The 27,330-nt window shown below is 48.8% G+C and overlaps 1 protein-coding gene across 1 annotated transcript in view; it reads right to left on the bottom strand.

Moving 5' to 3' along the window:
• DNM2 (dynamin 2) overlaps positions 1-27,330 on the bottom strand; it is a 56,053-nt gene that overhangs the window by 7,383 nt on the left and 21,340 nt on the right. Inside the window, 15 exon segments of the mRNA XM_033083805.2 lie at positions 959-1,070; positions 3,443-3,513; positions 3,515-3,553; positions 4,674-4,748; positions 6,291-6,332; positions 10,277-10,288; positions 13,200-13,251; positions 16,126-16,145; positions 16,147-16,197; positions 17,387-17,473; positions 19,069-19,207; positions 21,142-21,209; positions 23,357-23,492; positions 24,823-24,965; positions 25,035-25,195. Of these exon segments, the coding sequence (XP_032939696.1) occupies positions 959-1,070; positions 3,443-3,513; positions 3,515-3,553; positions 4,674-4,748; positions 6,291-6,332; positions 10,277-10,288; positions 13,200-13,251; positions 16,126-16,145; positions 16,147-16,197; positions 17,387-17,473; positions 19,069-19,207; positions 21,142-21,209; positions 23,357-23,492; positions 24,823-24,965; positions 25,035-25,195 (1,208 nt within the window).

Genomic DNA, 27,330 nt, shown 5'->3' with positions numbered 1-27,330 from the left:
GTCAGGAGGGGTTAAACTGGGACAGACTGGGCCAAACTGGGACAAACTGGGACAGACTGGGACAGACTGGGACAGACTGGGGTCCATGGAGAAGGTGTTTTCCTGAGCCCCTCCTCACTCTCCGTCTGCAGGGGGGAAAATGGGGTTAAACTGGGCCAAACTGGGCCAAACTGGGCCAAACTGGGCCAAACTGGGACAGACTGGGACAGACTGGGACAAACTGGGACAAACTGGGACAAACTGGGGTCAGGGGGATTTGGGAATTTTGGGGTTTGGGGATTTTGGGGATTTGTGGATTTGGGGATTTTGGGATTTGGGGGATTTGGGATTTTGGGGATTTGGGGATCAGGAATTTGGGGTTTTGGAATTTGGGATTTTGGGGTTTGAGGATTTGGGGTTTGGGGATTTTGGGGATTTGGGGTTTTGGGGATTTGAGATTTGGAGATTTTGGGGGATTTGGGGAATTTGGGGATTTTGGGATTTGAGGATTTGGGGAATTGTGGGTTTGGGGGACTTGAGGATTTGGGGGATTTTGGGGATCTGGGATCTGTGGATTTGGGGTTTTTGAATTTGGGGTTTTGGGGTTTGTGGATTTGGGCATTTGGGGGTTTGGGGATCAGGAATTTGGGGTTGTGGATTTTGGGATTTTGGGTTTGAAGATTTGGATTTGAGGATTTGGGGATTTTGAGGATTTGGGGATTTGGGGATTTTGGAGATTTTGGGATTTTGGGATTTGTGGATTTGGGGATTTGGGATTTGGGGATTTGGAGATTTGGGGTTGGGGATTTTGGGGTTTGGGGATCAGGAATTTGAGGATTTTGGGATTTAGGGATTTGGGTTTTTGGGATTTTGAGGGTCTGTGCATTTGGGCATTTGGGGGTTTGGGGATCAGGAATTTGGGGTTTTGGAATTTGGGATTTGGGGATTTTGGGGATTTTGGGATTTTGGGATTTTGTACCTGGTCTTTCTCAGGATAAACCCCAGCCCTGAGGAACGAGGCTTTCCAGCTGTCCACGTCCTCCTGGGAGTCACAGGCCAGCTCGATCTGCCTCAGGTCCTTGTACACATTCCTGGCCCCAAAAAAAACCCCAAAAATCCCACAGGGACTGAGCCCCAAATCCCAAAAATCCCCTCAAAAAAAATCCCAAAAATCCCCCCCAAAAAAAACCCAAATCCCCCCAAAAATCCCAAAAATCCCCACAAAAAAATCCCAAAAATCCCCACAAAAAAATCCCAAAAATCCCCCCCAAAAAACCCCAAATCCTCAAAGGGACTGAGCCCCAAATCCCAAAAATCCCCACAAAAAAATCCCAAAAATCCCCCCCAAAAAAACCCCAAATCCCCCCAAAAATCCCCAAAATCCCCCTGGGAGTCACAGGCCAGCTCGATCTGCCTCAGGTCCTTGTACACATTCCTGGCCCCAAAAAAACCCCAAAAATCCCACAGGGATTGAGCCTCAAATCCCAAAAATCCCCACAAAAAAAACCCAACCCAAATCCCCACAAAAATCCCCTCAAAAATCCCCCCAGAAAAACCCCAAATCCGCAAAGGGATTGAGCCCCAGATCCCAAAAATCCCCCAAAAAAAATCCCAAAAATCCCCCCAGAAAAACCCCAAATCCCCACAGGGACTGAGCCCCAGATCCCAAAAATCCCCACAAAAAAATCCCCAAAATCCCCCCCAAAAAACCCCAAAAATCCCACAGGGACTGAGCCCAAATCCCAAAAATCCCCATTAAAAAAACCCCCAAATCCCCACAGGGCTGGCCACCAAAACCCCAAAAAAAACCCCCAAAAAACCCCCAAAAATCACCAAAATAACCCCCCAAAAACCCCAAAAATAAAAAAAATTCCCCAACCCCCCCCCAAAAAAAACAATTAAAAAAAACAAAACTAAAAAAACCCCCTAAAAACAAAAAAATCCCCCCCAAAAATCCCTAAAAACCAAAAAAACCACCCCCAAAACCCCAAAAAATCTCCCCAAAAAACCCCAAAAAAGCCACAAAAACCCAAAACCCCCAAAAAACCCCCAATAAAAATTTAAAAAATCCCAACCCTCTCCAAAACCCAATAGAAATTCCAAAAAAACCCCCCAAAAATCCCCAAAAATCCCAAAAAATCCCCCAAAATTCCCCAAAAACCCAAAAAATCCCCAAAAAATCCCAAAAAGATCCTAAAAAAATCGTACAAAAATACTAAAAAAATCCCCCCAAAATCCCCAAAAAATCCCCCAAAAATCCCCAAAAAATCCTAAAAAATCCCCAAAAAATCCTAAAAAACCCAAAAAAATCCCCCAAAAATCCCCCCAAAAAATCCTTAAAAACCCATAAAACCCCCCAAAATCCCCAAAAAATCCCAAAAATCCCCAAAATCCCCAAATCCCACCTCTGCTCGGTGTTGAAGATGGCAAACACGTGCTTGGTGGACATGAAACAAAAACAAAAACAAAAATCCCCAAAAAATCCTCAAAAAATCCCCAAAAAATCCCAAAAACCAAAAAAACCCCCCAAAAATCCTAAAAAAATCCTAAAAAAAATCCTAAAAAAATTCCCAAAAAAATCCTAAAAAAATCCAAGAAAATTCCAAAAAAACCCCAAAAAATCCTAAAAAAATCCTAAAAATCCCCAAAAAATCCCCCAAAAATCCAAAAAAAATCCCAAAAAAATCCCCAAAAAATCCCCAAAAATTCCAAAAATACCAGAAAAATCCTAAAAAAATCCCCAAAATCCCCCAAAATCCCCAAATCCCACCTCTGCTCGGTGTTGAAGATGGCAAACACGTGCTTGGTGGACATGAAACAAAACCAAAAATCCCCCAAAAAATCCCAAAAAAATCCCCCAAAAATTCCCCAAAAATCCCCAAAAAATCCTAAAAAATCCTAAAAAAAATTCCTAAAAAATCCTAAAAAAAAATCCAAAAAAATCCTAAAAAAAATCCTAAAAAAATCCTAAAAAAATTTAAAAAAATCCTAAAAAAATCCAAAAAAATCTCAAAAAACCCCCCAAAAATCCCCAAAAAACCCCCAAAAAATCCCCAAAAAATCTCCAAAATCCCAGAAAAATCCTAAAAAAATCCAAAATCCCCAAACCCCACCTCTGCTCGGTGTTGAAGATGGCAAACACGTGCTTGGTGGACATGAAACAAAAACAAAAACAGAAACAAAAATCCACCCAAAAATCCCCCAAAAAATCCCAAAAACAAAACAAAAAACTCCAAAAAATCCCAAAAAAATCCTAAAAAAAATCCTAAAAAAATCCTAAAAAATTCCTAAAAAATCCTAAAAAAATCCTAAAAAAAATCCCAAAAAAATCCTAAAAAAAAAATCTCAAAAAAAAAAACCCCCAAAAAATCCCAAAAAATCCCCAAAAAATCCCAAAAAATCCCCAAAATCCCAGAAAAATCCTAAAAAAATCCCAAAAATCCCCAAAAATCCCAAACCCCACCTCTGCTCGGTGTTGAAGATGGCAAACACGTGCTTAGTGGACATGAATCCTTTCTCCACATCCCGGATTTTTCAGGTTGTCCAGGGGCAGCATGTACTTCTTCTCCTTCTCCTGGGGAGGAAATGGGGCAAAAAACCTGAATTGGGAATTCCAGACCCCAAAAATCCTGAATTTGGGAATTCCAGACACCAAAAAATCCTGAATTTGGGAATTCCAGACCCCAAAAATCCTGATTTTGGGGAAGATTCCCTGGATGAATTCTCTGAATTTGGGAATCCAGACCCCAAAATCCTGAATTTGGGAATTCCAGACCCCAAAAATCCTGAATTTGGGAATCCACACTCCAAAAATCCTGAATTTGGGAACTCCAGACCCCAAAATCCTGAATTTGGAGAAGATTCCCTAAATTAATCCCCTGAAATTGGGAATTCCAGACCCAAAAATCCTGAATTTGGAGAAGATTCCCTGGATGAATCCCCTGATTTTGGGAATCCAGACCCCAAAATCCTGAATTTGGGAATTCCAGATCCTAAAAATTCCTGAATTTGGGAATTCCAGACCCCAAAATCCTGAATTTGGGAATTCCAGACCCCAAAAATCCTGAATTTGGGAATTCCAGACCCCAAAATCCTGAATTAGGGAAAGGTCCCAAGGATCAATTCCTGAATTTGGAATTCCAGACCCAAAATCCTGAATTTGGGAATCCACACCCCAAAATCCCCATTTTTCCCCCAAATCTCCCCAAATCTCCCCATTTTCCCCAAATCCCCATTTTTCCCCCATTTTCACCCCAAATTCCCAATTTCCCACCCCTAAATCCCCAATTTTTCCCCCCAAATCCACATTTTTCCCCCCCATTTTTCCCCCTGATCTCCCAATTTTCCTCCATTTCTTCCCCATTTCTCCCCCAAATTCCCATTTTTTCACCCAATTTTTTCCCCAAATCCCCATTTTTTTTCCCCATTTCTCCCCCATTTTTTTTCCCCCAATCCCCCATTTTTCCTCAAATCTCCCAATTTTCCCATTTTTTTCCCCATTTTTTCCCCATTTCCCCCCAAATCCCATTTCCCCCATTTTTTTCCCCCTAAATCCCAATTTTTCCCATTTCCCCCCCATTTTCCCCCCATTTCTCCCCCCTTGTTTCCCCCAAATCCCATTTTTGCCCCATTTTTCCCCATTTTTCCCTAAATCCCCATTTTCCCCCAATTTTTCCCCATTTTTCCCCCCCTACCTCCTCGTCCTTGTACCAGGACAGGGACTCGGCCGTCAGCACGAACCAATATTCCTTGGAGCCGCCCTTCAGATGCTGATGTTGTTGATGGTCAGCCAGCCCGCCGGGATCAACCTGGGGATCCCAAAAATCTGAGTAATCCCAAAGATTGAGTGATCCCATCCCAAAATTCTGGGTGATCCCAAAGAATCTGGGTGATCCCAAAATTCTGGGTGATCCCAAGATCTAGGGGATCCCATCCCAAAATTCTGGGGTGATCCCAAAGGATTGGAGTGATCTCAAACCCAGAGTGATCCCATCCCAAAAACTGGGGTGATCCCAAATATCTGAGGTGATCCCAAAGATCTGGGGTTGATCCCAAAAGTCTGGGGTGATCCCACAGCTCTGGGTGATCCCATAATTCTGGGTGATCCCAAACCCAGGGGGATCCCATCCCATGGGTTTGGGTGATCCAAAGGTCTGGGTGATCCCAAACCCAGAGAGATCCCATCCCAAAATTCTGGGTGATCCCAACCCAAGAGATCCCATCCCAAAATTCTGGGGTGATCCCAAACCAGAGTGATCCCATCCCAAGAGATCCCATCCCACAGCTCTGGGGTGATCCCAAGGTCTGGGGGATTCCAAAGCCTGGGGGATCCCATCCCAAAATTCTGGGTGATCCCAAAGATCTGGGGTGATCCCATGGTTTGGGGTGATCCCAAAAATCTGGGGTGATCCCAAAACCCAGAGAGATCCCATCCCAAAATTCTGGGTGATCCCAAAGATCTGGGTCATCCCAAGGGTTTAGGGGATCCCAAAACCCAGTGGTTATCCCAAGGGTCTGGGTGATCCCATCCCACAGATCTGTGGGATCCCAAACCCAGCTGATGTTGTTGATGGTCAGCCAGCCCGCCGGATCACCTGGGGATCCCAAAGATCTGAGTAATCCCAAAAATCTGAGTGATCCCAAAGCTCTGGGTTGATCCCCAAACCCAGAGAGATCCCATCCCATGGATTTGGGGTTGATCCCAACCCAAGAGATCCCATCCCATGGATTTGGGGTGATCCCAAACCCAGCTGATGTTGTTGATGGTCCAGCCAGCCCCACCGGATCACCTGGGGGATCCCAAAGAATTGGTGATCCCAAACCCAGAGTGATCCCATCCCAAAATTCTGGGGTGATCCCAAAGCTCTGGGGTGATCCCAAGGGTCTGGGGGATTCCAAGCCTGGGGGATCCCATCCCAAGAGATCCCATCCCAAAATTCTGGGTGATCCCAAAGATCTGGGGTGATCCCAAGGGTCTGGGGGATCCCACTCCAAAATTCTGGGTGATCCCACCCAAGAGATCCCATCCCAAAACTCTTGGGGTGATCCCAAACCCAGAGTGATCCCACTCCAAAAATTCTGGGTGATCCCAACCCAAGAGATCCCATCCCAAAACTCTGGGGTGATCCCAAACCCAGAGTGATCCCACTCCAAAAATTCTGGGTGATCCCAACCCAAGAGATCCCATCCCAAAGCTCTGGGTGATCCCCAAACCCAGGAGATCCAATCCCAAAGATCTGGATGATCCACATGGGTTTGGGTTGATCCCAACCCAAGGGATCCCATCCCAAAGCTCTGGGGGATCCCAAAACCCAGCTGATGTTGTTGATGGTCAGCCAGCCCCGCCGGATCACCTGGGATCCCAAAATTCTGAGTGATCCCAAACCCAGAGTGATCCCATCCCAAAAATCTGGGTGATCCCAAAATTCTGGGTGATCCCAAAGATCTGAGGTGATCCCACAGCTCTGGGTGATCCCAAACCCAGGGAGATCCAATCCCAAAGATCTGGGTGATCTCAAACTCATGGTGATCCCATCCCAAAAATCTGGGGTGGTCCCAAAGGCCTGGGGTGATCCCAAGGGTCTGGGGGATTCCAAAGCCTGGGGATCCCATCCCAAGAGATCCCCATCCCAAAATTCTGGGTGATCCCAAAGATCTGGGGTGATCCAAGGGTTCTGTGGGATCCCACTCCAAAATTCTGGGTGATCCCAACCCAAGAGATCCCATCCCACAGATCTGTGGGATCCCAAACCCAGCTTGATGTTGTTGATGGTCAGCCAGCCCCGCCGGATCACCTGGGGATCCCAAAGATCTGAGTGATCCCAAGATCTGGGGTTGATCCCAAAAGTCTGGGGTGATCCAAAGCTCTGGGGTGATCCCAAGGGTCTGGGGGATTCCAAAGACTGGCAGATCCCATCCCAAAGGTATGGGGATCCCAAGGGTTTGGGGGATCCCAAGGGTCTGTGTGATCCCAAACCCAGGGTGATCCCATCCCAAAATTCTGGGGTGATCCCAAAGGTCTGGGGGATCCCAAAGCCTGGCAGATCCCACCTCAAAGGTCTGGGGATCCCAAACCCAGAGTGATCCCATCCCATGGATCTGGGTGATCCCAAAGGCCTGGGGTGATCCCAAAGGTCTGGGGGATCCCATCCCAAGAGATCCCATTCATGGGTTTGGGGGATCCCAAAGCCTGGTAGATCCCATCCCAAAGATCTGGGTGATCCCAAAGTTTGGGGGATCCCATCCCAAGGGTTTGGGGTGGTCCCAAAGGTCTGTGTGATCCCAAACCCAGGGTGATCCCATCCCCAAAATTCTGGGGTGGTCCCAAAGGTCTGGAGGGATCCCAAAGCCTGGCAGATCCACTCCAAAATTCTGGGTGATCCCAAAGATCTGGGTGATCCCATCCAAGGGTTTGGGGAATCTCATCCCAAGGGTTTGGGGTGATCCCCAAACCTGGCAGATCCCATCCCAAAGGTTCTGGGGGATCCCAAACCCAGAGTGATCCCATCCCATGGACTGGGGGATCCCAAAACTCTGGATGATCCCATCCCAAAGAGATCCCATTCCATGGATTTGTGGGATCCCATCTCATGGATTGGGGGATCCCAAAACCCTGGCAAGATCCCATCCCAAAGATCTGGGTGATCCCAAAGATCTGGGTGATCCCATCCCAAGGGTTTGGGGTTGATCCCAAAGCCTGGCAGATCCCACCCCAAAGGTCGGGGGATCCCAACCAGGGTGATTCCATCCCAAATTTTGGGTGATCTAAGGGTTAGGGGGATCCCAAAGCCTGGGGGATCCCAAAACCTGGCAGATCCCACCTCAAAGGTCTGGGGATCCAAACCCAGAGTGATCCCATCCCAAAAATCTGGGGGAACCAAGGGTTTGGGGGGATCCCATCCCATGGGTTTAGGGTGATCCCAAAGCTGGCAGATCCCACTCCAAAATTCTGGGTGATCCCAAAGGCCTGGGGTGATCCCAAGTGTCTGGGGATCCCAAACCCAGAGTGATCCCATCCCATGGATCTGGGTGATCCCAAAGGCCTGGGGTGACCCCAAAGGTCTGGGGGATCCCATCCCAAGGGTTTAGGGTGATCCCAAAGCCTGGGGGATCCCACTCCAAAATTCTGGGTGATCCCAAAGATCTGGGTGATCCCATCCCAAGGGTTTGGGGGATCCCAACGCCTGACAGATCCCATCCCAAAAATCTGGGGTGATCCCACAGGTTTGGGGGATCCCATCCCAAGGGTTGGGGTGATCCCAAAACTCTGGGTGACCCCAAACCCAGCGTGACCCCAGCCCAGGTTAGTGCTGGGTTAATCCTGGACCTGAGGTGGCTCCCAGGGGAATTCTGGGATCCCAATTTTTTAATTCCTGGTTTTTCTCATTCCTGGCTTTTTTTTTTTTGGTCATTCCCATTTTTGTCATTCCCATTTTTTTTTTGTCATTCCCATTTTGGTCATTCTCATTTTTAGTTTTTTTCCCATTCCCATTTTTTTCTCATTCCATTTTTTTCTCTTTCCCATTTTTTGTCATTCCCATTTTGTCATCCAATTTTTTTTTGTCATTCCCATTTTTTTGTAATTCCCATTTTTTGTTTTTTTCTCATTCCTTTTTTTTTTTCTCATTCCATTTTTTTCTCTTTCCCATTTTTCTCATTCCCATTTTTTCTCATTTCCATTTTTTTTTTTTCTTTCCCATTTTTTTCTCAATCCCATTTTCCCAGCACAGGAACCACCTCAGAATCCAGGGCTGAGGAAAGAGCAAAGCTGAAAAAGCTCAGGAATTGCAGGGAATTATTACAAGGAATTTTAGGGAATTACTGCAGGGAATTTTAGGGAATTATTGCAGGGAATTTTAGGGAATTAATGCAGGAATTTTAGGGAATTATTGCAGGGAAATGCAGGGAATTAATGCAGGGAATTTTAGGGAATTTTAGGGAATTATTGCAGGGAATTTTAGGGAATTTTTAGGGAATTATTCCCCAGATCCCAAACTGGGATTTCCCAGATCCCAAACTGGGAATTTCTGGGGATTCCCCAGATCCCAAACTGGAATTTCTGGGATTCCCAAACTGGGATTTCCCAGATCCCAAACTGGAATTTCTGGGGTTTCCCAAACTGGAAATTTCTGGGATTCCCAAAACTGGGATTCCCCAGATCCCAAACTGGAATTTCTGGGTTCCCAAACTGGGAATTTTTGGGGGTTCCCAAACTGGGATTTCCCAGATCCCAAACTGGGATTTCTGGGGTTCCCAAACTGGGAATTTCTGGGTTCCCAGATCCCAAACTGGGATTTCCCAGATCCCAAACTGGAATTTCTGGGATTCCCAAACTGGGATTTCTGGATTCCCAAACTGGAATTTCTGGGATTCCCAAACTGGGAATTTTTGGGATTCCCAAATCCCAAACTGGGATTTCCAGATCCCAAACTGGAATTTCTGGGGTTCCCAAACTGGGATTTCCCAGATCCCAAACTGGGAATTTCTGGAGTTCCCAAACTGGATTTCTGGGATTCCCAAACTGGGATTTCCCAGATCCCAAACTGGAATTTCTTGGGGTTCCCAAACTGGGAATTTCTGGGATTCCCAAACTGGGATTTCTGGGGTTCCCAAACTGGGATTTCTGGGTTCCCCAAACTGGAATTTCTGGGGTTCCCAGATCCCAAACTGGAATTTCTGGGATTCCCAAACTGGGATTTCCCAGATCCCAAACTGGGAATTTCTGGGGTTCCCAGATCCCAAACTGGGAATTTCTGGGGTTCCCAAACTGGGATTTTTGGGGTTCCCCAAACTGGGAATTTCTGGAAATCCCAAACTGGGATTTCTGGGGTTCCCAACTGGGATTTCTGGGATTCCCCAGATCCCAAACTGGGAATTTTTGGGGTTCCCAAACTGGGAATTTCTGGGATTCCCAAACTGGGAATTTTTGGGGTTCCCAAACTGGAATTTTTGGGGTTCCCAAACTGGAATTTCTGGAATTCCCAAACTGGGATTTCTGGGATTCCCTGGCCCAGCAGGGAGGAGCTCTGGGGGAGGAATTTTTGGTTCCCATCCCATTAAAATCCCCATAAAAATTTGAATTTTGGGGGAGTAAAAAACTCCCAGAAACTCCCCAAAGTCCCCCCAGAGGGACAAATCCCAATCCAGAATTTTTTTTGGGAATTTCCTCCCCCCCTTCCCCCACTGTCTCCTCCCTCCTGGGTGATTTTGGGATTTTTTTGGGGATTTTTTTGGGGTTTTTTTTGGGGGAATTTGGGCCAGGTGCTGTCCCAAAATTTTCCCACCCCGTTGTACTTACCAGGATCTCCCCCTGTGCAAATTGAGGGGAAAAGATAAAATAAAATAAAAATAATAAAATAAAATTTGAAAAAATAAAATTAAAAAATAAAATAAAATTAAAATTAAATTAAAATTAAAATTAAATAAAAATAAAATAAAACAAAAATAAAATAAAATAGAATAAAAAATGAAATAAAATAAAACAAAAATAAAAATAAAATAAAATAAACTAAAGATAAAATAAAATAAAATAAAGTAAAAATAAAATAAAGTAAAATAAAATAAAATAAAATAAAATAAAATAAAATAAGAAATAAAATAAACAAAACAAAATAAAAAAATAAAATAAATAAAATTAAAAATAAAATAAAATAAAATAAATAAAATAAAACAAAACAAAATAAAATAAAATAAACAAAAATAAAATAAAATAAAATAAAATGAAGCAAAATAAAATAAAATAAAATTAAAATTAAAATAAAAAATAAATAAAAATAATAAAATAAAATAAAATAAAAAATAAAAATAAAACAAAAATTAAAATAAAATAAAGCAAAAATAAATAAACTAAAACAAAATAAAGTAAAATAAAAGGAAATAAACAAAATTAAAAAAATAAAATAAAATAAAATAAAATAAATAAAATAAATAAAGTAAATAAAATAAACGAAAAAAAAAAAATAAAATTAAATAAAATAAAATAAAATAAAAATAAATAAAATAAAAAGCAGGAAGAGGGAAATGGGACAGGGAAGCAAGTAACAGAGAGCAGGAAAAGCACAAAAAAAAATTCAAAATAAAAGAGGAAAAAAGCAGAAAACCTGTTACATGCAATTAATGATCATTCCATTAATTAATTCTCATTCCATTAATGAATCCTGCAGGGCAGCCAGGGGGGAGGGGCAGAGCCTGGGACCCTCCCAGCCCCAAAATCCCAGAGCTGGATGGTCCCAATCCTGCAGGGGTTGGAATTCTGATCCCCTAAATCCCAAATTTTCCATTTCCTGGGGTGGGGTTGGGAATTCTGATCCTAAAAATCCCAAATTTTCCATCCCCTGGGATGGGGTTTGGGAATTCTACTCCCAAAAATCCCAAATTTTCCATTTCCTGGTGTGGGGGTTTGGGAATTCTGCTCCCAAAAATCCCAAATTTTCCATTTCCTGGGATGGGGGTTTGGGAATTCTGATCCTAAAATCCCAAATTTTCCATTTCCTGGGATGGGTTTTGGAATTCTGCTCTCAAAAATCCCAAATTTTCCATTTCCTGGGGTGGGTTTGGGAATTTTCCATTTCCTGGATGGGTTTGGTTGCCAAAATTTGGGCTTGGATCCCGTTCTGAGAGCTTGGAGTGGGAGCAGGAATTCCAAAAATAATCAGGAATTCCATCAGGAATTCCATAAAGGACCAGAAATTCTCTCAGGGGATCAGGAATCCCATAAAGAATCAGGAATTGAATTTCATCAGGGATTAGGAATTCCAGCAGGAATTCCATTGGGGATCAGGAATTTCAAAAAAGAATCAGGAATTTCATAAAGGATCAAGAATTGAATTCCATAAAGGATCAGGAATTCCAGCTGGGATCAAGAATTGAATCCCACCAAGAATCAGGAATTGAATCCCATAAAGGATCAGGAATTGAATCCCACCAGGAATCAGAAATTGAATTCCATAGGGGATCAGGAATTCCAAAAAGAATCAGGAATCCCATAAAGGATCAGGAATCCCAAAAAGGATCAGGAATTCCATTGGGGATCAGGAATCCCATTTAGGATCAGAAATTGAATTCCCTCAGGGATCAGGAATCCCAAAAAGGGTCAGGAATTCCAAAAATAATCAGGAATCCAAAAAAGGATCAGGAATTCCAACTGTGATCAGGAATTCTCTCAGGGATCAGGAATTGAATTCCATAAAGGATCAGGAATTCCAAAAAGGATCAGGAATTGAATCCCACCAGGAATCAGGAATTCTCTCAGGGATCAGGAATTGAATTCTCTCAGGGATCAGGAATCCCATTTAGGATCAGGAATCCCATTTGGGATCAGGAATTCCATCAGGAATCCCATTTAGGATCAGGAATTCCCTCAGGAATCCCATTTAGGATCAGGAATCCCATCAGGAATCCCATTTAGGATCAGGAATTCCATCAGGGATCCCATTTAGGATCAGGAATTCCCTCAGGAATCCCATTTAGGATCAGGAATTCCCTCAGGAATCCCATTTAGGATCAGGAATCCCATTTGGGATCAGGAATTCCCTCAGGGATCCCATTTAGGATCAGGAATCCCATTTGGGATCAGGAATCCCATAAAGAATCAGGAATCCCATTTAGGATCAGGAATTCCCTCAGGGATCCCATTTGGGATCAGGAATCCCATTTGGGATCAGGAATTCCCTCAGGGATCCCATTTGGGATCAGGAATTCCCTCAGGAATCCCATTTGGGATCAGGAATCCCATTTAGGATCAGGAATCCCATTTAGGATCAGGAATTCCATCAGGAATCCCAACAAGGATCAGGAATTCCATCAGGAATCCCATTTAGGATCAGGAATTCCCTCAGGGATCAGGAATTGAATTCTCTCAGGGATCAGGGATCCCATTTAGGATCAGGAATCCCATTTAGGATCAGGAATCCCATTGGGGATCAGGAATTCCCTCAGGAATCCCATTTGGGATCAGGAATCCCATTTGGGATCAGGAATCCCATTTGGGATCAGGAATTCCCTCAGGAATCCCATTTAGGATCAGGAATCCCATTTGGGATCAGGAATTCCATCAGGAATCCCAACAAGGATCAGGAATCCCATCAGGGATCCCATTTAGGATCAGGAATCCCATTTAGGATCAGGAATCCCATTTAGGATCAGGAATTCCCTCAGGGATCCCATTTGGGATCAGGAATTCCCTCAGGGATCCCATTTAGGATCAGGAATTCCGGCCCTACCTGGTTGGGGATCGCTCTCTTCTTGTTGGCCTGGGTGTTCCTCTGCTGAGCACTGGGACAGGGAAACAAAACAGAGAGAGGAGAGAAAGGAAGGATTGGGGATTTGGGATTGGATTTGGGATTTGGGGATTTTATTTGGGATTGGATTTGGGATTTGGGGATTTGATTTGAGGATTTTATTTGGGGATTTGGGGAAATTGGGATTTGGGATTTGGGATTTGATTTGGGGATTTGGGATTGGATTTGGGATTGGATTTGGGGATTTTATTTGGGATTTGATTTGGGATTGGATTGGGATTTGGGATTGGATTTGGGATTTGGGATTGGATTGGGGATTATATTTGGGATTTGATTTGGGAATTTGATTTGGGAATTTTATTTGGGATTTGATTTGAGGATTTTATTTGGGGATTTGGGGAAATTGGGATTTGGGGATTTGGGATTTGATTTGGGATTTGCTTGGGGATTGGATTTGGGGATTTGGGTTTGGGGGGCAAACTCCAGGATCCCTGGGCATAGGGGAACTGGGAGAACTGGGAGAACTGGGAGAACTGGGAGGGGAAATAACCCTGATCCCAACCAGGAGAAGCTCCAGGATCCCAGAGCCAGAGGAGAAATTCCCAGATCCCAGCCCCGAGCAGGAATCTTCCCAGTTCTCCCAGTTCCCATCTCCCAGTTCCCATCTCCCAGTTCTCCCAGTTCTCCCAGTTCCCCCAGCTGTCCCAGTTCCCCCAGTTCTCCCAGTTGTCCAGTTCCCCAGTTCTCCCAGTTCCCATCTCCCAGTTTCCATCTCCCAGTTCCCCCAGTTCCCCCAGTTCTCCCAGTTCCCCCCAGTTCCTCCAGCTGTCCCAGTTCCCATCTCCCAGCTCTCCCAGCTCTCCCAGTTTCCCATCTCCCAGCTCTCCCAGTTCCCATCTCCCAGCTCTCCCAGTTCCCATCTCCCAGCTCTCCAGTTCCCATCTCCCAGCTCTCCCAGTTCTCATCCCCCAGTTCCCCCAGCTGTCCCAGCTCTCCCAGTTCCCCCAGTTCTCCCAGTTCCCCCAGTTCCCCCAGCTGTCCCAGCTGTCCCAGTTCCCCCAGTTGTCCCAGTTTCCCCAGTACCCACCCGGGGGCCGCGCTGGCCACGTGCTGCTCAGTGAAACAGCTGGGACAGGGCAGGACAGGACAGGACAGGACAGGATGGGACAGAGGTGACGGATCCAGAGCGGGGCCGGGACAGACAGGAGAGAGAAAAGGAGAGAAAAAAAAGAGAGAGAAAATAAAGGGAGAGAGAGAAAAAAAAGGGAGAGAAAAAAAAGGGAAGAGAAAAAAAAAGGGAGAGAAAAAAAAAGAGAGAGAAAATAAAAAGGGAGAGAGAGAAAAAAAAGGGAGAGGAAAAAAAGGAAAGAGGAAAAAAATGGGAGAGAAAGAAAAAAAAAAAGGGAGAGAAAAAGGGAAAGAGGAAAAAATGGGAGAGAAAGAAAAAAAAAGGGAGAGAAAAAAGGGAAAGAGGAAAAAAATAGGAGAGAGAAAAAAAGGGAGAGAAAATAAAAAGGGAGGAGAGAAAAAGGGAGAGAAAGAAAAAAGGGAAAAGAGAAAAAAAGGAAAGACAGAAAAAAGGGAAAGAGGAAAAAAAAGGGGAGAAAAAATAAAGGGAGAGAGAGAAAAAAAAGGATAAAGAAAAAAAGGCAGAGAAAAAAAGGGAGAGAAAAAAAAGGGAAAGAAAAAATGGAGAGAAAAAAGGAGAGAAAATAAAAAGGGAGGAAGCAGAAAAAGGGAACGAGAGAAAAAAAAGGAGAGAGAAAAAAGGGAGAGAAAAAAAAAAGGGAGAGAAAAAAAATGGAGAGAAAAAAAGGAGAGAAAATAAAAAGGGAGGAGAGAAAAAAGGGAAAGAGAGGAAAAAAAAGTAGAGAGAAAAAAGGGAGAGAAAAAAAAAGGGAGAGGAAAAAGGGAGAGAAAAAACAGGAAGGAGAGAAAAAGGAAGAGAGAAAAAAGGAGAGAGAAAAAAGGCAGAGAAAAAAAGGCAGAGAAAAAAAAAGGAAAGAGGAAAAAAGGGAGAGAAAATAAAAAGGGAGGAAGGGAAAAAAAAGGAAAGAGAGGGAAAAAAAGGAGAGAGAAAAAAGGGAGAGAAAAAAAAAGGGGGAGGAGAGAAAAAGGGGAAAGGGAAAAAAAGGGGAAGAGAGAAAAAGGGAAAAGAGAAAAAGGGAAAAGAGGAAATAAAAAGGGGAAGAGAGAAAAAACAACCCAGGGTGGGGAGGAGGAGCTGAAGGGTTCAGGGACACCTGACCTGGAGTTTGGGAACTTCCCAAAGGTTTGGGGCTGGGAAAACCCCAGGAATGTCCTGGGAGAGAGGAGGGGAGGGGCACGGGGAGCTCCAGGGGGTTCCTGGACCAAATTCACCCCAAATTCACCCCAAAATTAATCTAAAATTTATCTCAAATTCATCCCAAAATTCATCCCAAATTCACCCCAAAATTCATCCAAAATTTATCTCAAATTCACCCCAAAATTCACCCCAAATCCACCCCAAAATTCACCCCAAATTCATCTCAAATCCACCCCAAAATTAATCCAAAATTCACCCCAAATCCACCCCCAAAATTAATCCCAAATCCATCCCAAATCCAGCCCAAATCCCCCCAGTTTGGAACTGGGATCCCCCGTTTGGAACTGGGATCCCCCCAGTTTGGGATGTGGGAACTGGAACCCCTCCCAGTTTGGAATGAATTTGGGGGATGAATTTGGGGATGGATCCCCCCCAGTTTGGAACTGGAACCCCCCCAGTTTGGGCACTGGACTCCCCCAGTCTGGGGAACTGGGATTCCCCCCCAGTTTAGGGAACTGGAATCCCCCCAGTTTGAACTGGTCCCCTCCCAGTTTGAACTGGAATCCCCCCAGTTTGAACTGGTCCCCTCCCAGTTTGCACTGCCCCCCAGGCCGCACTCACTTGGCGAAGCCGATGAAATCCCTCGTGGTTGGTGTTGATGTACGAGAGCTCGATGTCGATCAGCAGCAGGATCTGGGCAGGGACGGGGCTGGTTCAGGCTCAGCTTAGGCCTGGTTTAGGCCTGGTTTGGGCCTGGTTTGGGGCTCACCTGATCCTTGGTTTAGGCCTGGTTTAGGGCCCACCCAGTCTACGGTTTAGGGTTTGTTTAGGGTTGGTTTAGAGGTGGTTTAGCATGGTTTCAGGCCTGGTTCAGGCCCAGTTCAGGCCAAATTCAGGCCCAGTTCAGGCCTGGTTCAAGCCCAGTTCAGGCCCAGTTCAGGCCTCGCTCAGGCCCAGTTCAGGCCTCGTTCAAGCCCAGTTCAAGCCCAGTTCAGGCTCGGTTCAGGCCCGGTTCAGGCCCAGTTCAGGCCCAGCTCAGGCCCAGCTCAGGCCCAGCTCAGGCTCGGTTCAGGCCCAGTTCAGGGATGGTTCAAGCCTGGTTCAGGCCTCGTTCAGCCCCGGTTCAGGCCTGGTTCAGGCCCAGTTCAGGCCCAGTTCAAGCCCAGTTCAGGCCCAGTTCAGGCCCAGCTCAGGCCCAGTTCAGGCCCGGTTCAGGCCTGGTTCAGGCCTGGTTCAGGCCCGGTTCAGGCCTCGCTCAGGCCCAGTTCAGGCCCAGTTCAGGCCTCGTTCAAGCCCAGTTCAGGCCCAGTTCAGGCTCGGTTCAGGCCCGGTTCAGGCCCAGTTCAGGCCCGGTTCAGGCCTCGCTCAGGCCCAGTTCAGGCCTCGCTCAGGCCTGGTTCAAGCCCAGTTCAAGCCCAGTTCAGGCCCACTTCAGGCCTGGCTCAGCAATGGTTTAAGCCTGATCTAGGCCGGGTTCAGGCCTGGTTCAGGAATGATTTAAGCCTGGTTCAGGCCTGGTTCAGGCCCAGCTCAGGGTTGGTTCAGGCCTGGTTCAGGGCTGGTTTAAGCCCAGTTCAGGCTCAGTTCAGGCTCAGTTCAGGCCCAGTTCAGGCCTCGCTCAGGCCTGGTTCAAGCCCAGTTCAAGCCCAGTTCAGGCCCACTTCAGGCCTGGTTCAGGCCCAGTTCAGGCCTGGCTCAGCAATGATTTAAGCCTGGTCTAGGCCAGGTTCAGGCCCGGTTCAGGAATGGTTTAAGTCTGATTCAGGCCCGGTTCAGGCCCAGCTCAGGGTTGGTTCAGGCCCAGTTCAGGAATAGTTTAAGCCCGGTTCAGGAATGGTTTAAGCCTGGTTCAGGCCCGGTTTAGGCCCGGCTCAGGGCTCACCTGGTCCTTGGTCTTGCCCTCCCGCTCGCGGATGTGCGTGGTCACGATGCGCTCGGTCTCCTCGCGCAGCCGGGGGTAGGAGCCGAGCTGGAACAGAGGGGAGAGCCGGGGAGAGGGGCTGGGGTGGGACAGGAGACACAAAAAAACCAAAAACAGACCAAAAAAAACCCAAAACACCCAAAACAGCACAAAAACAGCCCCAAAAACAGCCCAAAACCAGCCCAAAAACCAAAAAAATCCCCAAAACAGCCCCAAAACCAGCCCAAAAACCAAAAAAATCCCCAAAACAGCCCCAAAAACAGCACAAAAAAACCCGAAAACAGCCCAAAAACAAAAAAAACCACTCCAAAACCAGCCCAAAAACAAAAAAAAACCTCCAAAACCAGCCCAAAACCACTCCTAAAAAACCCAAAGCCAGCCCAAAAACCCAAAAAAACCCCCCAAAACAGCCCCAAAATCTAAAACCAGCCCAAAACCAGCACAAAAACAGCCCCAAAAACATCCCTAAAAAACCCAAAACACCCAAAAAACCAAAAACAGCCCAAAACCAGCCCCAAAACAGTCCAAAAACAGCCCAAAAAACTCCAAAACCCAAAAAACCAGCCAAAAATAGCCCAAAAATCTAAAACCAGCCCAAAACCAGCACAAAAAGAGCCCCAAAAACATCCCTAAAAAACCCAAAACACCCAAAAAACCAAAACCAGCCCAAAACCAGCCCCAAAAACCCCAAAAACAAACAAAAAAAATCCCAAAAACAGCACAAAAAAATCCCCAAAACAGCCCAAAAACCTGAAATCAGCCCAAAAATCTAAAAACACCTAAAAACCAGAAAACCACCCCAAAAATCAGAAAACACCCAAAAAAAATCCTAAAAACAGAAAACCAGCTCAAAACCCTTAAAAATCCAAAATCCTAAAAACTCCAAAACCGCAAAACCACCCCAAAAAATCCAAAAAACCAAAAAAAAAAACCCAAAAAAACCAAACCCCAAAACCCCCCAGTTTCCTGCCCTGGAACAGTCCCTGCTACTGGTTTTACTGGGTTCACCAGTGCCTTACTGGTGTTACTGGTGTGTTACTGGTGTGTTACTGGTCTATATGTGTTTATACTGGTCTATACTGGTCTATACTGGTTCATACTGGTTCATACTGGTCGGTACCTTGCTGGTGCACTGGTGCACGGTGTTGATCAGCTCCTGGATCACCTGTACTGGTGTTACTGGTGTGTTACTGGTCTATACTGGTCTATATGTGTTTATACTGATTTATACTGGTTTGTACTGGTCTATACTGGTTCATACTGGTTTATACTGGTTCATACTGGTGGGTACCTTGCTGGTGCACTGGCGCACGGTGTTGATCAGCTCCTGGATCACCAGGTCCTGTACTGGTGTTACTGGTCTATACTGGTCTATATGTGTTCATACTGGTTTTTACTGGTTTGTACTGGTCTGTACTGGTTCATACTGGTTTGTACTGGTTTGTACTGGTTTGTACTGGTTTGTACTGGTGGGTACCTTGCTGGTGCACTGGCGCACGGTGTTGATCAGCTCCTGGATCACCAGGTCCTGTACTGGTGTTACTGGTTTATACTGGTCTATACATGTTTATACTGGTTTGTACTGGTTAATACTGGTTTATACTGGTCTATACTGGTTCATACTGGTTTATACTGGTTTGTACCTTGCTGGTGCACTGGCGCACGGTGTTGATCAGCTCCTGGATCACCAGATCCACACATTTCAGGCAGGGCTCTTTGAGTTTCACCACCTGCTTCTTCACAATGGCCTCGAACGCCAGGTCAGGGGTGAACAGACCGGTCCTGGGGGGGGGATTTGGGGTCAGGGAGTGGGATTTGGGATTGGGATTTGGGATATGGGGTCAGGAGGGGGATCAGGGGGTGGGGTCAGGGATTGGGGTCAGGAGTGGGGTCAGGGATTTGGGTTGGGATATGGGATTGGGGTGTGGGGTCAGGGATTGGGATTTGGGATATTGGATTTGGGATATGGGGTCAGGGATTGGGGTCAGGGATTGGGATTTGGGGGGAAATGGGGACAGGGAGTGGAGACAGGGGATGTGGGATTGGGGATATGGGGTCAGGGATTGGGGTCAGGGGGTGGGATTGGGAATGTGGGATTTGGGATATGGGGTCAGGAGGGGGAACAGGGGGTGGGATTGGGGTCAGGAGTGGGGTCAGGAGTGGGACTGGGGTGTGGGGTCAGGGATTGGAGTGGGGTCAGGGGGTGGGATTGGGGTGTGGGGACAGGAGTGGGGTCAGGGATTGGGGATGTGGGATGTGGGATTTGGGATATGGAGTCAGGGATTGGGGCAGGGATTGGGGTTGGGGCAGGATTTGGGATATGGGGTCAGGGAATGGGATTGGGATTTGGGGTCAGGGTATGGGATTGGGGATGTGGGATTTGGGATATGGGGTCAGGAGTGGGGTCAGGGATTGGGGTCAGGGGGTGGGATTTGGGATATGGGGTCAGGGGGTGGGATTGGGGTCAGGGAATGGGGTCAGGGATTGGGGTGTGGGGTCAGGGAGTGGGGTCAGGAATTGGGATTTGGGGTATGGGGTCAGGAGGGGGATCAGGAGGGGGATTGGGGTGAGGGAATGGGGTGTGGGGTCAGGGATTCGGGTCAGGGATTGGGGTCAGGGTGTGGGATTGGGAATGTGGGATTTGGGATATGGGGTCAGGGATTGGGGTCAGGATATGGGATTGGGGGGGGATATGGGGTCAGGATATGGGATTTAGGATGTGGGATTGGAATATGGGGTCAGGGATTGGGATTTGGGGGGAAATGGGGTCAGGGATTGGGGTCAGGGGGTGGGATTTGGGATGTGGGGTCAGGATTTGGGGTTGGGGCAGGATTTAGGGCAGGATTTTGGGCAGGATTTGGGATTTGTGGCTGGATTTGGGATTGGGGCAGGATTCAGGGCAGGATTTGGGGTTTGAGCAGGATTTGGGGTTGGGGAAGGGTTTGGGGTTGGGGCAGGATTTGGGGTTCAGGCGGGATTTGGGGCAGGATTTTGGGCAGGGTTTGGGATTTGTGGCTGGATTTGGGGTTTGTGTGAGTTCCCTGGAGCAGGATTTGGGGTTTGTGTGAGTTCCCTGGGGCAGGACTTGGGATTTGGGGCAGGATTTAGGATTGTGTGAGTTCCCTGGGGCAGGATTTGGGGCAGGGTTTGGGGTTTGGGCAGGATTTGGGGTTGGGGCAGGATTTGGGATTTTGGGCAGGGTTTGGGATTTAGGGCAGGATTTGGGGCAGGATTTGGGGCAGGATTTGGGGTTTGAGCAGGATTTGGGATTTGGGGCAGGATTTGGAATTGTGTGAGTTCCCTCATGCAGGGTTTGGGATTTGTGGCTGGATTTGGGGTTTGTGTGAGTTCCCTGGGGCAGGATTTGGGGCAGGATTTGGGAGTTGGGGCAGGATTTGGGATTTAGGGTAGGATTTGGGATTTAGGGTAGGATTTTGGACTGGCAGGATTTGGGGCAGGATTTGGGGTTGGGGCAGGATTTGGGATTTGGGGCAGGATTTGGGGTTTGTGTGAGTTCCCTGGGGCAGGATTTGGGGCAGGATTTGGGAGTTGGGGCAGGATTTGGGATTTGTGGCTGGATTTGGAGTTTGAGTGAGTTCCCTGGGGCAGGATTTGGGGCAGGATTTGGGTCAGGATTTGGGATTTGGGGCAGGATCTGGGATCTGGGATTTGGGGCAAGATTTGGGATTTTGGGCAGTATTTAGGGCAGTACTGACCTCACCCCGTGGATGTTCTTGATGGCGTAGCTGATCTCCCGCCTCAAATCCTTCTCATCAAACTCCATCTGCAGGGAGAGGGATTGGGGAATCAGGATTTGGGACTGGGGAATCAGGATTTGGGATTTGGGGAATGAGGAATGAGGGTTTGGGAATGGGGAATGAGGGTTTGGGAATGGGGAATGAGGGTTTGGGATTGGCAATTGCGGATTGGGAACTGGGAATGGGATTGGGGAATGGGATTGGGAATTGGGACTGGGAATTGGGACTGGGAATTGGGGAATCACAGATCAGGATTTGGGAATGAGGAATTAGGAATCAGGAATGAGGATTTGGGATTTGGAAATGGAATTGAGAACTGGGAATGGAATTGGGAAATGGGATTGGGGATTGGGATTGGGAATTGAGGAATGGGGAATTGGGGAATCACAGATCAGGATTTGGGAATGAAGAATCAGGAATCAGGAATGAGGATTTGGGAATCAGGATTTGGGATCTGGAAATGAGGATTTGGGAATGGGGAATCAGGAATCAGGATTTGGGAATGAGGAATGAGGATTTGGGAATGTGGATTTGGGATTGAGGATTTGGGAATGTGGATTTGGGAATGAGGGTTTGGGATTTGGAAATGAGGAATGAGGAATCAGGATTTGGGAATGGGGAATGAGGATTTGGGAATGTGGATTTGGGATTGAGGATTTGGGAATGAGGGTTTGGGATTTGCTAATCAGGATTTGGGATTTGGAAATGAGGATTTGGGATTTGGAAATGAGGATTTGGGATTTGGGAATGAGGAATCAGGATTTGGGGATCAGAATTTGGGATTAGGGAATGGGGAATGAGGGTTTGGGATTGAGGGTTTGGGATTTGGGAATGAGGATTGGGGATTGTGGATAGGGATTGAGGGTTTGGGATTGAGGATTTGGGATTGAGGGTTTGGGATTGAGGATCTGGGCTTTGGGAATGAGCCCAGCCCAGCCCCACCTTGACCAGCCCAGCCAAGCCCAACCCAGCCCAGCCCAGCCAAGCTCAGCTCACCCAAGCCCAGCCCAGCCCAGCCCAGCCCAGCCCAGCCCAGCCCAGCCCAGCCCAGCCCAGCTCACCCAGCCCAGCCCAGCCCAGCTCACCCAAGCCCAGCTCACCCAAGCCCAGCCCAGCCCCACCTTGACCAGCCCAGCCCAGCCAAGCCCAGCCCAGCTCACCCAGCCCAGCTCACCCAAGCCCAGCTCAGCCCAGCCAAGCCCAGCCCAGCCCAGCTCACCCAGCCCAGCTCAGCCAGCCAAGCCCAGCTCACCCAAGCCCAGCCCAGCCCCACCTTGACCAGCCCAGCCCAGCCCAGCCCAGCCAAGCTCAGCTCACCCAAGCCCAGCTCACCCAAGCCCAGCCCAGCCCAGCTCACCCAAGCCCAGCCCAGCCCAGCCAAGCTCAGCTCACCCAAGCCCAGCTCACCCAAGCCCAGCCCAGCCCAGCCCAGCCCAGCCCAGCCCAGCCCAGCCCAGCCCAGCTCACCCAAGCCCAGCCCACCCAAGCCCAGCCCACCCAAGCCCAGCTCACCCAAGCCCAGCTCACCCAAGCCCAGCCCAGCCCAGCCCAGCCCAGCCCAGCCCAGCCAAGCCCAGCCCAGCCCAGCCCAGCCCAGCCAAGCTCAGCTCACCCAAGCCCAGCCCAATCCAGCCCAGCCCAGCCCAGCCCAGCCCACCCAAGCCCAGCTCACCCAAGCCCAGCCCAGCCCAGCTCACCCAAGCCCAGCTCACCCAAGCCCAGCTCACCCAAGCCCAGCCCAGCCCAGCCCAGCTCACCCAGCCCAGCCCAGCCCAGCCCAGCTCACCCAAGCCCAGCCCAGCCCAGCCCAGCCCAGCCCAGCTCACCCAAGCCCAGCTCACCCAAGCCCAGCCCAGCTCACCCAAGCCCAGCCCAGCTCACCCAGCCCAGCCCAGCCCAGCCAAGCCCAGCCCAGCCCAGCCCAGCCCAGCCCAGCTCAGCCCAGCTCACCCAAGCCCAGCTCACCCAAGCTCAGCTCACCCAAGCCCAGCTCACCCAAGCCCAGCCCAGCCCAGCTCACCCAGCCCAGCCCAGCCCAGCCCAGCCCAGCCCAGCCCAGCTCACCCAAGCCCAGCTCAGCCCAGCTCACCCAAGCCCAGCTCACCCAGCCCAGCCCAGCCCAGCCCAGCCCAGCTCACCCAAGCTCAGCCCACCCAAGCCCAGCTCACCCCACCTTGACCAGCTCGAAGGGGAACCTCTCGTGGAAGATTCGGTTGATTCGGGCGCCCCCCGACAGCTCCAGGGTGTCAACCTGGTCCCCTGAGCCCTCGATGCGCTTCTCAAAATCCACCCCGAACTGCTGCACCATCCTGGGCAGGGAAAGGGGGAAAATGAGAGAAATCCCAAATGGGAGAGAGGGGAAATCCCAATGGGATCAGAGAAATCCCAATGGGAGAGGGGAAATCCCAATGGGAGAGGGGAAATCCCAATGGGAGAGGGGAAATCCCAATGGGAGAGGGGAAATCCCAATGGGAGAGGGGAAATCCCAATGGGAGAGGGGAAATCCCAAATGGGATCAGAAAAATCCCAAAATTCCTCCAGCTGGGGCAGGAGAGGGAAAATCCCGATTTTGCTGAGGTGTGGGACCCTCAAGGTTTGAGTTTTTCCCCAAAGTTTTGAGGTTTATCCCCTAAGTTTTGAGATTTTCCCCCAAGGTTTTGAGGTTTTCTCCCAAAAGTTTTGAGTTTTATCCCCCAAGATTTGATGTTTTCCCCAAAGCTTTTGAGCTTTTCCCCAAAGTTTTGAATTTTTTCTCAAAGGTTTGAGGTTTCCCCCAAGGATTTGAGGTTTATCCTCAAGGGTTTAAGATTTTTCCCCCCAGGTTTTGAGCTTTTCCCCCAAAGTTTTGAGGTTCCCCCCAAGGTTTGAGCTTTTCTCCATCCCTGCCCTGTCCCACACCCCCAGGACCATTTCCAGGGGAGCTTTTCTCCAAGGTTTTGGGGTTTTGAGCTTTTCCCTCAAGGTTTTCAGATTTCCCTCAAGGTTTGAGCTTTTCCCTAAAGGTTTCTGGGTTTTCCCCCAAGGTTTGAGCTTTTTCCCCAAAGCTTGAGCTTTTCCCCCAAGGTCTGGAGGTTTTCCCCCAAGATTTTGGGGTTTTGAGCTTTTTCCTCAAGGTTTGAGCTTTTCCCCCAAAGTTTTGAGCTTCTCCCTAAAGGTTTTCAGATTTTCCCCAAGGTTTGAGCTTTTCCCTCAAGGTTTTGAGTTTTTCCCCCAAGGTTTGAGCTTTTCCCCAAAGGTTTTGAGTTTTTCCCCCAAGATTTTGGGGTTTTGAGCTTTTCCCTCAAGGTTTGAGCTTTTCCCTCAAGGTTTGAATTTTTTCCCAAAGGTTTGAGGTTTTCTCCCAAAGTTTTGAGCTTTTCCCAAAAGGTTTTCAGGTTTTGAGTTTTTCCCCCAAGATTCTGAGGTGTTCCCCCAAGATTTTGGGGTTTTGAGCTTTTCCCTCAAGGTTTGAGCTTCTCCCTCAAGGATTTCAGATTTTCCCCAAGGGTTTGAGCTTTTCCCCCAAGATTTGAGATATTCCCCAAAGATTTTGAGCTTTTCCCTCACGGTTTTGAGGTTTTCCCTTGAGGTTTGAGCTTTTTCCCCCAAGGTTTTGAGCTTTTCCCCACACCCCCAGTGCCCCCCAGGCCCTGAACCCACTGCAGCAGAGCTTTGGTTTTCCTGGCAGGGTCGTCAGGCCTGAAGTTCTTGTACTCCTGCACGTCCTTCTCCAGGGAGAGCAGCTGGCTCTGCAGCTTGCTGCGCAGCGCCGGCAGCGTCTCGCGGATGTGGTTGGTGAGTTGCTGCGGGGACAGGGGGACGTCAGAGGGACACTGGGGACATCCAGAGGGGGTTTGGGGAGGGGGTCTCACCTGGTTGAGGACCCTCTGCAGGTGGGGGGTGCCCATGCGCTCGGCCATGTGCCGGTAAGCCGGGTGGGACAGGAAGAATTTGCGCTCGGCCGCCAGCGCCGCGCGGATGTCCTTGCGGCCGTCGATGTCCTTTTGGGACCTGTTCACCACTCCAATGTACCCTGGGGACATGGGGACAGGGTCAGGGACACACTGGGGACATGGGGACATGGGGACACACTGGGATTGACTGGGATTGACTGGGATTGACTGGGATTGACTGGGATTGACTGGGATTGACTGGGACACACTGGGACACACTGGGACACACTGGGGTCTGTCCTTGCGGCCATCGATGTCCTTTTGGGACCTGTTCACCACTCCAATGTATCCTAAAGGGACATGGGGACATGGGGACATGGGGACAGGGTCAGAGAGGACATGGGGACACACTGGGACACACTGGGATTGACTGGGATTGACTGGGACACACTGGGACACACTGGGCACTGTCCTTGCGGCCGTCGATGTCCTTTTGGGACCTGTTCACCACTCCTATGTACCCTAAAGGGACATGGGGACATGGGGACAGGGTCAGGGGGGACATGGGGACATGGGGACATGGGGACAGGGTCAGGGGACACCCTGGGACACACTGGGATTGACTGGGACACACTGGGATTGACTGGGATTTGCTGGGATTGACTGGGACACACTGGGACACACTGGGATTGACTGGGACACACTGGGCACTGTCCTTGCGGCCGTCGATGTCCTTTTGGGACCTGTTCACCACTCCTATGTACCCTGGGGACATGGGGACAGGGTCAGGGACACACTGGGGACATGGGGACATGGAGACAGGGTCAGGGGGGACATGGGGACATGGGGACACACTGGGAGTCACTGTGATTGACTGGGATTGACTGGGACACACTGGGACACACTGGGCACTGTCCTTGCAGCCATCGATGTCCTGCTGGGACCTGTTCACCACTCCTATGTACCCTGGGGACATGGGGACATGGGGACAGGGTCAGGGGGGACATGGGGACAGGATCAGGGATTCACTGGGATTCACTGGGACACACTGGGATTGACTGGGATTGACTGGGACACACTGGGACACACTGGGATTGACTGGGACACACTGTGACACACTGGGCACTGTCCTTGCGGCCATCAATGTCCTTTTGGGACCTGTTCACCACTCCAATGTACCCTGGGGACATGGGGACAGGGTCAGGGACACACTGGGGACATGGGGACATGGGGACACACTGGGATTCACTGGGACACACTGGGATTGACTGGGATTCACTGGGATTCACTGGGACACACTGGGCTCTGTCCTTGCGGCCGTCGATGTCCTTTTGGGACCTGTTCACCACTCCAATGTACCCTAAAGGGACATGGGGACATGGGGACAGGGTCAGGGGACATGGGGACACAGTGGGATTGACTGGGACACACTGGGGACACACTGGGATTGACTGGGATTCACTGGGACACACTGGGACACACTGGGGACACACTGGGCACTGTCCTTGCGGCCATCGATGTCCTTTTGGGATCTGTTCACCACTCCTATGTACCCTGGGGACATAGGGACAGGGTCAGGGGACACCCTGGGGACACACAGGTGACACTGAGGTGACACAGGTGACACACAGAGGTGACATTAATGACACAGATGTCCCCACCTCTCCTCAAAGGCAGCAGTTTGTTCTCTGAGGTGACACAGATCACACCCAGGTGTGACACAGGTGACATTAATGACACACAGGTGACACAGAGCACACACAGGTGACACTGAGGACACCCAGGTGACACTGAGGTGACACAGGTGACACACAGGTGACATTAATGACACAGGTACCTCTCCTCAGGGGCAGCAGTTTGTTCTCTGAGGTGACACGGATCACACCCGGGTGTGACACAGGTGACATTAATGACACACAGGTGACACAGATCACACACAGATGACACTGAGGTGACACTGAGGTGACACAGGTGACACCCAGGTGACATTAATGACACAGGTACCTCTCCTCAAAGGCAGCAGTTTGTTCTCTGAGGTGACACGGATCACACCCAGGTGTGACACAGGTGACATTAATGACACACAGGTGGCACTGAGGTGACACAGGTGACACAGATCACACCCAGGTGACACTGAGGTGACACACACAGGTGACAATGACACACAGGTGACATTAATGACACAGGTACCTCTCCTGAGGGGCAGCAGTTTGCTCTCTGAGGTGACACGGATCATGCACAGGTGTGACACAGGTGACATTAATGACACACAGGT

Source organism: Catharus ustulatus, chromosome 33 (genome assembly GCF_009819885.2).
Source record: "Catharus ustulatus isolate bCatUst1 chromosome 33, bCatUst1.pri.v2, whole genome shotgun sequence".
NCBI classification, from domain to species: domain Eukaryota; kingdom Metazoa; phylum Chordata; class Aves; order Passeriformes; family Turdidae; genus Catharus; species Catharus ustulatus.
This window is presented reverse-complemented; position numbering and strand designations above follow the sequence as displayed.